Source organism: Phragmites australis, chromosome 9 (genome assembly GCF_958298935.1).
Source record: "Phragmites australis chromosome 9, lpPhrAust1.1, whole genome shotgun sequence".
NCBI classification, from domain to species: Eukaryota; Viridiplantae; Streptophyta; class Magnoliopsida; order Poales; family Poaceae; genus Phragmites; species Phragmites australis.
In genome coordinates, this window is record NC_084929.1 from 253162 (window position 1) to 267368 (window position 14207).

The 14207-nt window shown below is 41.9% G+C and overlaps 1 protein-coding gene across 1 annotated transcript; it reads right to left on the reverse strand.

The window, feature by feature from the left end:
- Positions 1-5721: 5721 nt before the first annotated feature.
- LOC133928224 (uncharacterized) lies at positions 5722-13526 on the reverse strand. The gene is made up of 21 exons (XM_062374451.1): positions 13279-13526; positions 13121-13183; positions 12409-12749; positions 12216-12303; positions 12059-12136; positions 11922-11981; positions 11734-11838; positions 11186-11296; positions 10746-10787; positions 10493-10609; positions 10228-10415; positions 9385-9668; positions 9187-9308; positions 9018-9060; positions 8811-8902; positions 8106-8154; positions 7774-7844; positions 7558-7677; positions 6990-7078; positions 6566-6611; positions 5722-5996 (listed from the first exon to the last, which is right to left on the reverse strand). Exons 1-21 carry the CDS (start codon positions 13417-13419, stop codon positions 5949-5951), a joined length of 2298 nt encoding a protein of 765 aa, XP_062230435.1. The 5' UTR covers positions 13420-13526; the 3' UTR covers positions 5722-5948.
- Positions 13527-14207: the final 681 nt, after the last annotated feature.

Consider the following 14207-nt stretch of genomic DNA (forward strand, 5'->3'; position numbering starts at 1 on the left):
ATGTGTTACAGCATCTAAAGCCAACCTCGCGAGACCAAAATCAGCCACCTACAATTCATGGATAGAATTCAATCAGCAAATTAACTGCAGTTACAAATACAAGGTATTGCATGAGAAGAGTATGAATATCTACAAATACATAATATACCCCGCTTCTTTTACCTCATAATCCATAAAATCATCAAATCTTCAGAAGATAGACAGAAGTAAGATACTCACATTCAATTTAATAGATCATTATAGAGTACGACAATTAAAAGATGAAGGTAACAAAGTAACAAATTATAGCATAACGCAATCACTACATTCACTTACCTTCATCAGCGATGAAGACGGTCACTAGCTACGTCTTGATACGGCATGACTTGGATAAACGCACACTTCGCACAACCACAACAGATAAAAACAAATGAATACTTCCTACGCGCGAAGACCCCACGAACACAAGATCTGAAGTTACATCTACCACTATGCTTAAATGACGACGAGCGCGTCGAATGAGAACCCCTTCTAACGAGGTCGAAGACCAAAAGGGCAAAAACACAATGCGGGTTAACCCTAATCCGCTCAACCAAAAATAACAAGACCAACGCCATCAAAAAGATAATGACAAGATCGACCACTTTTGTTTTAACCAAAATGTCAAATCCGACATCAATTAAGTCTCAAAATCAAATTAAATCATTGCATGTTAAATGGATTATCGAAACACTAAAACAACGACGAAATTGATCGTCCCCACACACATCTACAAGTTTCTAAGGACTACGAAGATGTCACATTTGGAGTGAAAACGTGAATCAACAACGAAAACCGACGAATTTGTAAAAATTCCCCTTTTTCTTCTTCTTCTCTTTTTTCCTCTTCTTCTTCTTTCCTTGCTATCAGAGAGGATACAAACGCCCTTCGACACCTTGGCCGGCTGGCGGCGCACGGCGCCGGTGGCGACCGAGCTCGTTCGGGCGCAGGCACAGCAGCCGGGTGCGACGCTGGCTGAGGCTAGTGACGGCCGGGGCAGTGCCGCTGGGGTTCGGGGCGACGCTGCGGGCGACTGGGCACAGGTGGCCGATGCAGGGTGGCGTGGCCGGAGGGGTGGCGCTATAGGTGGGTGGCCGACGGGGTGGCACCACGAGCGGCGGCTGGCGAGGCGATGTCGGTCGGCGCCTATGGTTTTGGTGCAAGTCAGTCAGGAGGTCAGGCCGCTCTGGGTGGGGATCAGGGTGGTGACTGATCCCACCCAAACTTATCTTTTTATTATTATTTTTGAACAACGGTCTAAATTTATTGAGTTTGATATGGCTTCCCCGAGTGTCCAAACGGGACGCTTGATGACTAACGGAATCATCTCAATGAGATCTACGCATCTGCAGTCTCCAATCGTTCATCCGAGCAACGGTCCAAAAGGTCAAAGTTTTGCACTCCTTACGGTCCCGCAGTCAACATTTGAATTTAGAATTTTCGAGTATTACATGGAGTATCTATCTAATTACCTCATATTTCAGTCTCATGCTGCGAACTCTTCAATTATTGTTTGGTGAGTTGGTTCTCTTGGTTGTATAACACAAAAAAAAAAAACATCGTTCCATTAAAGTACGAACTGAATCAAGAGCAAGAGCAAAAGAGCAGCTGATGCAGCAGCATAACAGTGTGGTGCTCAGCTGTTCTTGACACTGAGTGAGTGCCAACGTGTCGATCGAATTCCTTTCCTCATCAGGCAGCATTTTCCCCTGCATAAACAACCTTACAACAAAGTCATCATAACCTTACAAGGGAACGAACCATGATGAATACAACACCTTATTATTCGTTAGCAGAGACTCTGTTCATGTTGCAGCGCGGAAGCAAGACAACCCTAAATTTATCCATCCATCTTCCACAACTCACCGATTCGATAATTAAAGATGACTAGCCAACCTCCGATACATGAAAAAAAAATCAAATTATTGTTCAGTGAAGATGAATCGACGTACCATCCCCCTACACAAAAGCTTTCACTGCACCATGGTCACCAGCTCAAACTCAATCAGCGACGGACAGGTTGTTGTCCGCCTTGACTGTGAACTCAGCTGGGCTTTCAGCAGCTTTCACGATTCCCCACTTGTCCACTGCAATCCGCATCGAACCCTTGAACATGTCAATCTTCGCCTTCCTCAGCTCAGCAGTTGCCCTAGGCTTCATTACATCCACTGCAAAAAAGAAAAAAAAAGATTTATTGCACATTAGTGCTTTGCTTGGATAGCAGGTAATTAGGCCCAATCCCATTGGATTGGGAGAGGAAAATAGCAATGATACAGGTAAGTAGTGTAATGTTGCAAACAGAGTAGAACTATCAACATCCTTGGTGACTAATAGCAAGAACTGTAAGTATATCCCTACAACACAAGTGCCATGCCTAGCATGACAAAATGCATGGGTTAAATGATTAACTGTACAGAACACGATACTTATAAGCATCTAGATAGAAGCTATACTGCAGTCAGGGCACAACACACAGCCGCAATGCAATGCAACGGACCGTAAACCCTGAATGCATTAGACAGGAGAACAACAGTAGTGCTGGTAAATAGCTTAGACAACATCTAGGTAGTATTATAAGCTGGTATCATGTTCCCTAAGGCATGGCAACTTCACTTTGTAGTTTGTACAGAGAGCACACATAGACATGAGGTAAAAGGAGGGAGCAGCTAGCAAGTGAGTTTGTACCTTGGTCGTTCCTTGCCTGGGCACAGCTGCCCGACCTTGCTGAAGGTTGGCTGCCTACGAGCGCTGGAATCCGCCGCCATTCTTTCTTCCTCTCTTTCTTTTTGTTGGTGCGCGAGGGATGTTAAATGTCGATTAGCAACGATAGTTAAATGTGAGGTGCGTCTGGATGGAAACGGTTAATTCGATTGGCATCTACCTACTTAGAGTTGAGACCTCCTAATAAGTTGAGTTACCTATCTGAGGAAGGCAAGCTTAGTTACCTATGTCTATCTTTATCTATTTAGTGAGCAAGTATCCATCCATCGATCCATTCATCCGATGTGAAGTGGCACTTCTTTTTCTTGGGAATCAAAAGAAAACCAAACGAATCCCTGAAATCAGCACCAAAATCCTCGATGGTATGGATTGGATTGGGACGGAGGGCAGACTCAAGCCTTGAAGTGAATCGAAGCTATGCTAAGGAGGCGAGGTAAGCTATCATCGTAGCCTCAACAAACCCTAGAGAGGAGGAACCAGGGCGGATCTACCACCCCCGCGAGCTCTGGTGGCCGGCGGCGGAGCAACAACCACCCCCCCCCCACTAGTATCTAGTGGCGGATCTACGACCCCGAGCAAAGCAACAGGGAAGGAGAAAACCATCAGAAATGCAGTCTCCCTCGATCAACAGGGGGATAGAAGGGGAGCGCTGGCATACCATTGCGATGGGAAGGCCGTGTGCGGAAGGCAAAAGCTGAGACCAAAAGCGCCGACAGTTGGATAGGCGACACGTGTCACGTGCCTTCTATCGCGTGCAGAAGGTAGAAGTCGTGACCGAGATAGGATATAAATAGGCAATTGTGTTGGAGAGCACCAGGACCCTATCTTTATTCTGGATATATAAATACAGTAATACATTTAGTTTAGTACTCCTTCCAGTCATAAATATTTGATGTTTTAAAAAAATATCCGATCAAACTTTTAAATATTTATCTAAAACATAAAAAAAAAATATGTGTAGATTGTTTGAACACTAATTTATTTTAGAATATGTATATAGAATCTAAGAAATTTGTAAGATTATGAAAGAATTATAAGACAGATTATGTCATGTAAAACACATAATGTATTTTTTTACTGAAAAGAGTAATATAGATCAACTCATCCGCCGTATATTAAATTTAGTTCTGGATCCGCCATTGAGAGGAATCAAGTTCAGATGGGCAGAAGAAAAGGCCTAGCCTACCGAGGGGAGGAGGCTGTAGACCATTAGTTGCTTTAGAGGAAGGAAGCAAGGGAGGAAACTATAATGTCTGGTGGTGGATCTGGATCCAAGAGCCTCATCGGCGCCGAGGACGGAGGAGATCAGGAGCGCTCTACCCTTGCCTCTTTTTTTCACTTTCACATTGTTTAACAATGTAGAGAGATACTGTCTCATGTCTGTCCTGTAGTAGTAGTAGAGTTGTATGTTAACGGGTGGCCCATCGAATGCCCACAGAATTGAATTCTTGAGAGGCATTTTGGCCGGTAAAAAAACGAACAATTCTTGTTATCAGATTCAGACTCAACCTCCTCCCTCTCTCTAGGGTTTAAGGTACGGGCAGTGGCAACAAGCTCCACATGTCAACCTTCTCGAGCATCTAGGTGAGGTCCATCCAGAGTGAGTGACAGAGTTTGGCAAAGGGTGTGGCATAATATGGTAGGATATGAGCTCTCCTAGAGATCCAACCGCCTCCTCCACCGATCAGTGCCCAACACGTGTCCCGCAATCCATTCCTAGCCATCCGAACTCCATCTAAGGCCCATCTAATCTCCGTGTGCCTCCTTATCGTTGGCCGTGGAATCGGCGGTCTGATAAGCGTCCATGTGTCCCCCGTGGTTGTGGTCGGCCACGAGCCCACACCCGTGTAGGGTTCACCCTCGCCACAACCTCTCGCGTGTCCCCCTCCCCTACACCGTGTTACGCCGCCCATGTGTCCCCTCCCACACATTCCCTCTCTCCACTCCACATCCAGATGCCAGAGAGAAACCTCCTTTGATCACCTTCGTCATGTGCGCCTCCATCCACAATTGCGACGGCCGTCGCCCGAGGAGGATACTCCGTCCATGTCCACATCCATGGATGAACGACAATGACCTCCTCGACCTCGCAACATCAGGCAACCATCACATGCAGCCCATCCATGGCCACTGCGACGGTGGCCTCCTCAGGCCACACAACCGTCGACGTCAAACACCGCTGCACAATCCGTCCGTGTGGGTAGGCCTTGCTAGCCACCATCCCGCCACACGTCCAGGTCCGCAAAACCCTAATTGCCCCGGTTCTTGGGCCAAACGGGCTGCTACACTAAACGATCCAATCAAAGGCCCAAATATCAAAAAAAACATGGGAAGGTGAAAATGAAACAGGTCGTGTCGATTTGGGCATAAGAGCTTATTGGGCTACAGCACCCAATCGAAAGCTCCCTAATTTAAATCTAGAGAAAAATGACGAACTTAAAAATGGAACAAGACTGAACCGATTGGCCTAAATCAGGAACTGGTCATTTTCACGTGTCGATTTTAAGGCATTTTCACGTGTTCAACCCTCTACTATTTATTATTTGCCGAATAATTTTATTTTCTACACTTTTTGACCATTAGCCACTCGAAGGTTGCTGCTATTTGCATATTAGGTTTCCGGCTGTGCAATTTTTTGTGTTGTGCCTGACTAAACAGGCGCAACAGAGCACGCGAGGCTACCTAGTATTTTAAGTGCATCAGCCTTTTGCCTTTAATTCCTCTTTACCTGGTGCACAGAACTCAAAGATCGACTGGATGGTCCTGACAGAAATGTCTGCTCACTTGCCCCTAGGAAAATCCACGTCCTGCCTCTGCCTCTGCCTCTGCCTCTGATCCTGCCCTCCCCAAAAACAAAACAAAACAGAACAAAATATTTGTTTCTTTCTTTCCTAGCTCAAATTCGAATCACACAATATGGCCCTGCCGAGCAGGTAATAACGTAAATTTATTCAAATGAAACACATGGAATGGATAGCAAGATTAAACTGCACTTGCAAAAACAGCGACAGATCTCCTCTCCTCTCCTCTTTACAACAAAATTGGCTACCGTTTGTTATCAATTGGATTCAATCAAATCGAATCTTTATACAGTTTACCTCTTTCCTTCTACATACAAGAAAAATATAAGTACTCTAGAAAATACAAGAATCGCTCGAACATAACCTGCTACAATACAATACAGTACCATCTATCTAATCTACATGAATCTACTTGAAGAAGATGCCCTTTCTCCTTCCTTTACTCTTCTCAACAGCCTGCAATGATATGCACCATTAAAAAACACAAAGCAAACTGCCGAACTTCCTCTTTCCAACTAACTTGTTACCAGGTCAGGTTCCAAAAAAATTATAAATAAAAGAACCTTATTACCCCCTCTGTTTCTTTTTAGTATTAGGAATTTAGGATTAGAAAAGGTCAAACTTTGTAAATTTTGACCAACAATTAATCAAATTCTATGTATGTTTAGTATACAAAAGTTGTATCAATAGATTCCTATTTCACAGATCTTTTATTACGATATTCATTTTGTATCAATTGATGATATATTGTAAGAGAAATTAGTGGTCAAAGTATATTTTTAGAGACTTTTTCAAATCATAATACGCTCTATTAAAAGAAACGGAGTGAGTAGTCATTTTCAAAGAGATTCCCTTTTAGAATAGATATACAGACATATTGCATCACACATATTGCTTGGAATACCATTACAAAACAAAAGCTAGATGAAGATGTCATTAGGCCAAAATATTGCAGAAGAATGCGATTACAAATAAACAAGTGAACGTTTTATGCCTGAAATTCCAATGAGATAATGAGCCTGTACCTTCATCCTGAGCAGCCTTAATATTAGGACAATGGTATCTCGTGATCTGGAAAAAATTGAACGGTTAGCAACTGTGCTGTATATGATTTGTACAGCCTAGGCCATCACTATAAAAGAACTACCACAAAGACACAAAACAACGAAAATGGTGTTGGATGCAGTCATCCCATCCAAACAAACAAGCAAATTACTGCCAGGGGCACACTGTTGAGTTAAATGATGGATTTAAGTTCCAGAGAATGCTAATATGTAACCAGGGAAGAATAATATATTGATTGTGATGTGCTTTCAACAGTATCTGACATGATGCAAAATAAAAAGTCCATGATTAGATGTAGGAATCGCTAGAATACAACACGATGTACGACTACACAACTGCAGTATATCACTATTGCCATAAACAGTGACTAAACATGAAACTCACGGGGCATTTTCTGCAGGCTTTAGATTGTACTCAGCGCCATCAGCAGAGATAACTGAAAATTCAGTAGGACGCCCAAATGGGATATTGATCTGGAAAACTTGTACAAATTAGTTGTAAATCACTATACATGTTTCAACGAAATGGGGCACAAAAGATCAGTTCAACTCTAGAGAATCCCGAGCATGAATTACTCAAAAGGAAAAGCTAACAAAAAGCACTTCCGTTACTAAACTTAAGAAGAAAAACTATCAAATACCACTTCCGGTTACAAAAGGGAAAAAAGTAACTTATACTGTTTGCGGACATCGAGATGCACCTTAAACTACATTTTCATTATAATATATTTGGTAAACCTACTCAATTTGCCATGATGAAAGCACTTGACGTTGAGACATCTATTATACAAATTCATGCAACTAATCTAAACATTTGAAAATACATTGCTGGTCAAAATTTGAAAGATTTCATCACATAAATCACAAGACAACCTTTTTTACTTGAGTATAACACTATAAGTCTATAACTAGAACAGAGCAATTTTAAGGGCAATGATTTTTGGTAACCATACAGTTGTGGCATGCTGGAATTTCTCTGTAATGACAACACCGCGCTGTCCGTTACACTTAATGCTGTAACCTTCCCTCTTTATTGCCAAAACAGCTGGTTCCCATATATCTAAAAATCTAACCTGCAGAATTGTTTGATGTTCCCATGGTTATATGACATTGAAAAAGTGTAGCACGAGTGCTTTTGGCAGACCATTAGAGAAGAATAGAGGACATACAGGTAACAGAACTTCATAAGACACATGCCCGATTGAAAGAATTTTCTTAACGAGCTCCTTGGTTCCAGGATCTGCACAAACAAGGATTATTCAAGTACTGATACATAGCAAATATGCCAAAAGAAACCCCTTCTACCCCTCTACTCCCCAACTTGATTCTTTTCTATTGCTGTCCTTAAAAACAACCATCCCGGAGCTAACATTATTCTAGGAATTCTCTCAAGAAGAAATGGGGCTCATGTATTTGATCATAATTTATATATACGAAGTGCAGATGAAACAAAAATGTTTGCGCCCCCTACTGAAAGAACAAACCCTCTCAGAAAACTCACCACATGTAATTTTTCTTTGATCATTAGCATAAACCTTCACAATCTCCCCCTACAGCAAGGAAAAGTAAAGGATTCAGATAAAATCAAAAGTTTTCAGTATCCAACTGGAAGTAATAATGGTCGATGATGCTAAAGTTTCCAAACCAACAACTATAGCTGAGCACCCTACTAGTCTATTACTAATTAGCAGCAATATGAATCCTAACCAAAAGTTTTCAGTATCCAACTGGAAGTAATAATGGTCCATGATGCTAAAGTTTCCAAACCAACAACTACAACTGAGCACCCTACTAGTCTATTACTAATTAGCAGCAATATGAATCCTAACCAAAAGCACATCCGTATATTTCCCAACCAATAGAGTCAGGCAGTCAGCTCACCTTAAGCATTTTTTTCCTAACCAATAAAGAAATCATACCACCTAAATTCACAGCCCTTGCCATTTTCTCATAATTGCAAATTTCAATAAAAAAAAACTGCCTCTCAGGTTTTCAGCAAGTGCCAAGTGGACAAAGAATTTTCAGACATTTGCTTCTCAAAGTAGATAGAACAGTAGAAGTCACTGGTGTGCAGCTAAAATCACTGCAGGCCCCATCATCTAATGCCCAAAAAGTAAATAACAGCTGACCAAACTTTTGATTCCAAAAATGTAAGAAAGCGTACAGTGACATATAAGAATGACCAGCACATGGTACAAAGATATACCTTTCTTTTTCTGTCATCCAGAGGCTGGACTTCAATAGCTAGTAAAGAGTCAACATCATCAGCAGTTACTAAATATGTGGGCTGCCTTGCACCTACACCAGCCAACAAAAATGTTAATTACAATCTTTCAATAGTATATCCAAAACGAAACAAAAAGGCCTCAAGCATCTAACTTCTCTCTTGCATCTCAAGTAAAAAAGAAAGTACCTTCTATGAAATTTACTGATCCATCATCCAAATGGCGTACCCACTGTAGACACAAAAAAAGAATTTGCAAAAATGAAGATTGTAATGAAAACACGAAACTGAGAAAGGGTTCATGAAAATAATTTGATGGAATATTCAGACTCTGGATAATGATGGCAATAGAGTGCACCTCAAAATTACAACTTGTGGTCCCATTGATCGAATACCCACTTGCTTGAAGTTCTCTTCCAGGAAAGGCTTCACCTGTGATTCGCAGTCCTTCAATGGCTGGCAGCGGATCATCCTCTGCAGCTGCCCATTAAGTGGTGTTTACCATCAGAACTGAGGTAGCATGGAAGGAGGTTGCACAAATATAAAGATGCAACACCTTCAGAAAAAGAAGAACGAGGCTCCTCAAGGACGGTAGGAAGATAAGGGTATGGTGGATTTGCATCATCAAGGCCAGACGCCAAATTAAGTGAGCCTCCAGAACCCCATTGTGTAGAAGGTTCTTGTGGAATTTGGGCTTCAGCTCCCTCCAGATTTTCCGAGGCATCACTCCTAATAAGGTCCTTGAATGATGAGTTTTGATCCTTGGATTCGAAGTTGAATCGGACAGCACGAGAATCACGCCCAGTTCCTTGAGGGACAACATCCTTCATATTTTGGTTGCTGCAGAGCATTAGAAGCAAGTGAGAAACATCCAAATTGGCCTAACTGCTCTAAGTTTTTTTCACTAATAAACAAACTTTCGCCTACAGTATTTTTCAACAGTTTTTTGCAAGGATTACTCTGTTATCTCTTTCCATTTGTCAATACATGAAAGCAACATAGTTAATTTTCTAAATAACTTCTGCGTACACCATCCATTCTTTTTTATTTGACGTCCTAGAATCTGTGCCGTCTAACTTTCAAAAGTTTGACCATTAATATGGTTACACAATCAAGATTGGCTCCATGAAAATTCTATTATTAGATTTATCTTTAAATGCTGTACTTTTGTTATTTTGTTACTAGATTTATCTTTACAAATGCTATACTTTTATTAGTGTAAAAATATTGGTGAAAGTTGTGTCTTGAAGTCTGTAAAAATAAATAAATACAAAAGAATGGGAGGTGTGATGCACTATACATATCAATATTTTCATCATGCAGCAAAAAAGGGAAGTCGATACTGAAATATTGTAATGTGAAAGGGCTGAAAATAATTAAGAAGTCATCTGATGGCAACCTGGTTGAAGGAGAGGTCCCTCCAACATTATCATGCTCTGCACTTGTTGCAGCAACCTCACTTGGGATGACCTGACGATTTTCATTTCCTAACAAATCCCAATCACGTCTGGCTCGAACAGGAGAAGAAACTGGAGATTGTACGTGAGAATATGCTTGCTGGGGCACAATGTCAAGGTTGGCTTTGATCTGGGAAACGTGGTAAAGTTAGAATAAGCAGTCATGCATGCATTGAAGAGTAAATAACAAAAAGTGTAGAGCCATACAGAAGAAGCCAACACATTTCCAGGAGTATGAGGAGGCGACTGTGCAGCAGCATTTGTATTGTTTGAAGATTCAGCATGCCATGGAGTAATTTGGTATTGTGATTCCTTCAGTTTCTCCTGCAACATCCAAGTTTCTCAGTGACAAACTTGGCTAGTATAACAAGCTCACTAGCGGCCAGTGGCCATGCTGCAGGTTTGTACTAGCTATTCTTTCACAAAGCAAATACTATTAACAAGGACCAATGTGACTCACCTCGGTAATAATAAGTTTCTCTTGCAAATGCTTAAACAAAACCTACAGAGAGAAAATGAAATGTTAATAATATGGTCTATTTCGACTTAGAAAGGAATAGAAAGAATCAAAGAACTTGTTTACTTTTGTTTCTTGATTATTTCCTGTACTGCGTGCAGGAAAGATAACTATTATGTTAATCATTTCTCTCCTCTTCAGCAATACTACAATATATCCACTATACCTTAGACGATAGTTTAGCATTCTCCCAGTAAATGTGGCATAACCGTCACTAAGAAGGTAGTTTAGCTCTCGGTTTGTGTGACATATCCCAATAAGCCAACTAAATTTTCCCATTTGAATTATACAATAAACTCCCCAGTTCACCCTGGGCCAGCCTACTTAGTTAAAAAGGGGATTTAACCAATGCCAAACAAGCAAATAATGACAGTGGTACATACCTTCAGATTGCTGACAATGGATTGAGCATCAAGAACAGAAGGCTGCAAGTTATATTCTGATAGAAGAGGCAACAAAGACGATACAAATGTTGATCTCTCTTGATGTGCTGCCTATGGAGTGAAGTAGAATTCAGCATTCTTTATTTTACTGTACCAAATCTAGATAACGGATGATTGAAGAAGATAAAGAAGACTAGTTTCATCATACACAATTAGCTTATCTAAATAAAATGAGTAAGAGCCTCTAAAGATATGAAATGATTAAGGTCCGTATATAACTCGAATGGTGTTTGCCAGAAATCAATTAATGCTGTAAAGAACTCTGCACAGATGTTGGATGCTTTGTAAATCAGAAAGGTTGTTCATTCAGCATGGTAGATGCTGCAGTTTACTATGAAAACTACAGATATATGGAGAGCAAATACAATGAACAGTGAATTGACTGCAAGTATATCTTGAGGTAAAAACAAGCACATCAGGATAGAGTATGCTAATGTCTCTCTGAACTTTAAGAGATGGTACAATAGCAGAGGGGAGGGTAAAGTTACCTGTAATGCATATGTCAGACGGATGTTTTCTTCAATAATGTCTTGTCTATAGGACAAAGCTTTCGAAGCAGCATCAACCAAGTCTTGTTGCTGCTGATCAAACGCCTGGAAGAAAACAAAAACATGTTGAAACATAGACTTGTGCACTCCAAGAGAGTAGCTAATGCCTGATAACATAAAATACTTACCATACGCATATATGCAATGCGTTTTTCCAAGACATGTTTCTCATTAAGTATTTGGGCTTCCTATTAAAAGAAATAGGAGTCAAATATGAAAGAAGAAATAAAAAGGAAAAAGGGTTTAGGGTTATTAGGACGAAGACCTTCACTGAATAGTCAGCGAGATGCCTTCTCAATTGTGCAATCTCCTCCTCATGTTCTTTAACCTTAGCAAGAAGATCCTGTGGAAGGAAATAACTACATAAAGAACAGTGAATGACAAGCATGAAAATGACAGACAAAGCAAATACTATTATATACCTGCTTCCAGATGATGTTTGAGCTCAGCTCTGAAACAGGTAATAAACCTTGTCCGGCTAGGTTGAACCTAGAATCTTCTTTGCGGTGTCTGCAAGGAAAGGCTTTTTATTTATACCATGGTTTCTTCAAGGTAAATATGCATCTAGGAAAGGAAAAGAATAACAAATTAAATGGCGTTTGATTTTGGATGTACCTAGATGGTGAAAGGGAGTGAGATGACGGAGTAGACAGCTGGGATGGGACACCACTCTCAGCAGCACTCTGGTCCCCTGAAAATTTGCGCGCGATTCCATTAGCCTGGCTGGCCTCAAGGTACTTGTGATTCATGGCATCCTGCAACATGGGCTCCCCAGCTCCAATCTGATGACTAGAAAGAGTGCTCTGTTGAATCGGTGGCGAAGAAGTGGTAGTGAACCATTTTGAGGCCTCAGTCTTATTCCCAAGCGGAGCACTTGAGAAGGTGTTTATGTGTGTGTCCAGAGTAGGATCCTGATCGATCCCCCGAAGCAAAGTTGGGTTTGTAGCTTCTGACCTCTGGCAACACATGGAAATTGAAGACGGGTCAAAGCAATAGCCATATGGCATGATAATGCAAAAGAAGTATGAATTCATTTTTTTTTTAGGAAAATCCTTTTTTGGTTATTTGAGAAAGAGGATTCACTTAGCATCCTAGGCTATCGCAGGCATGATGCCAAGATTAATCCTCAGCTACATTTTTAGCCGGCAGTATTTGCAGGCAGGAATCTTTTTTATTTTGCAAGTGTTGTGGCAGGCCAATTGCGAAGAGGAAAAGGATGGGGAAGCGCGAGTGAATCTGGAAAGGTCACGCGCAGTCCTTCCTTGTAGTGAGACCGGAGCCGAAGAAAGTGTGGGATTCGGATCGGGTAGGGAGGTGGGGGACTTACAATCCTGTGGAGCTCCCGCGTCTTGAGCATGAGCTCATCCTTCAACCGGCTGTTCTCCTCCAGCTGAAGACAAGACAAAAGGCATGGCATTCATCCAGCACTCACTCAATCCAGCACTCACTCAGCTGAGAGGAGAGGGGAGGGGAATGGCAGCGTACCTGCTGGCGGATGGTGGCCTCCGCGTCCTCCACGGCGCGCATCACCTGGAAGAGGTTGTTGTTGGTGCTCTCCAGGGCGGTGGGGGAGTCCGAGACGCCGACCGCATTGAGCCTCCGGCCGAGCTCGTCGGGATCGGCCATGGCGGATTCAGAGGGGAGGGAATGGTGAGGTGAGGTGACAGGTGAAATGGCTGGCTCAAAATAACCAGCCGAGGCCGAGCCGAAAGAAGGATAAAAAAACAAGATGGTAATATTGTCGTCACTCCTTCCTCTCCTGCTCTATCGCTGAGCGAAACAACATACTCGGGTACCATCCGGAGGTTTCGGTTAGTCGTGCTGAATTGGCCGAGGACCATCGCTGAAACCTAAGCTGGGTAATCCATCCAATCCGGATAGTTCAGAGTAATTCGGAGGGTCCCATTAGTTCATGATGTTTTTAACCGAGCATCTTACTCGAAGTCTCGTTCGAAGTGTTCGATCTAATTTGGAGTATCCGGACTTGACTAGGAGGTCTTGAGTTAATTAGAAAATTGCTAATCGAGAACCCAGCCCGGAGGATAGCCCAGAGGTTCTGAAACCCGGAGTCAGAGATTCCGGAACCCAGAGTCTCGGAGTTCAACTCGGAGTCTGCAGCCTCCTGTTACTTTTTTGACATTATTTAGATCACAAGTTTCATTATTCCTATATATGTCTTACACCTTTAGCTTGTTGTTATATATGTTGTAGTATACATTGTGCATTTTATTCATGCTCATCACTGTACACGTTCTTCTTTAATGAACGAAGAACCGGAGCGTGTCACGATCGTGGTTGAAGGCGACGCTGATCTACCAGAATTCTGTGAGTATTGCACGGGTAGTATTAGACGGTCACCTGAGCAGCAAGGCAAGCATCTAAACATACTTCTCCCAGTAATTTTGATCTCATAT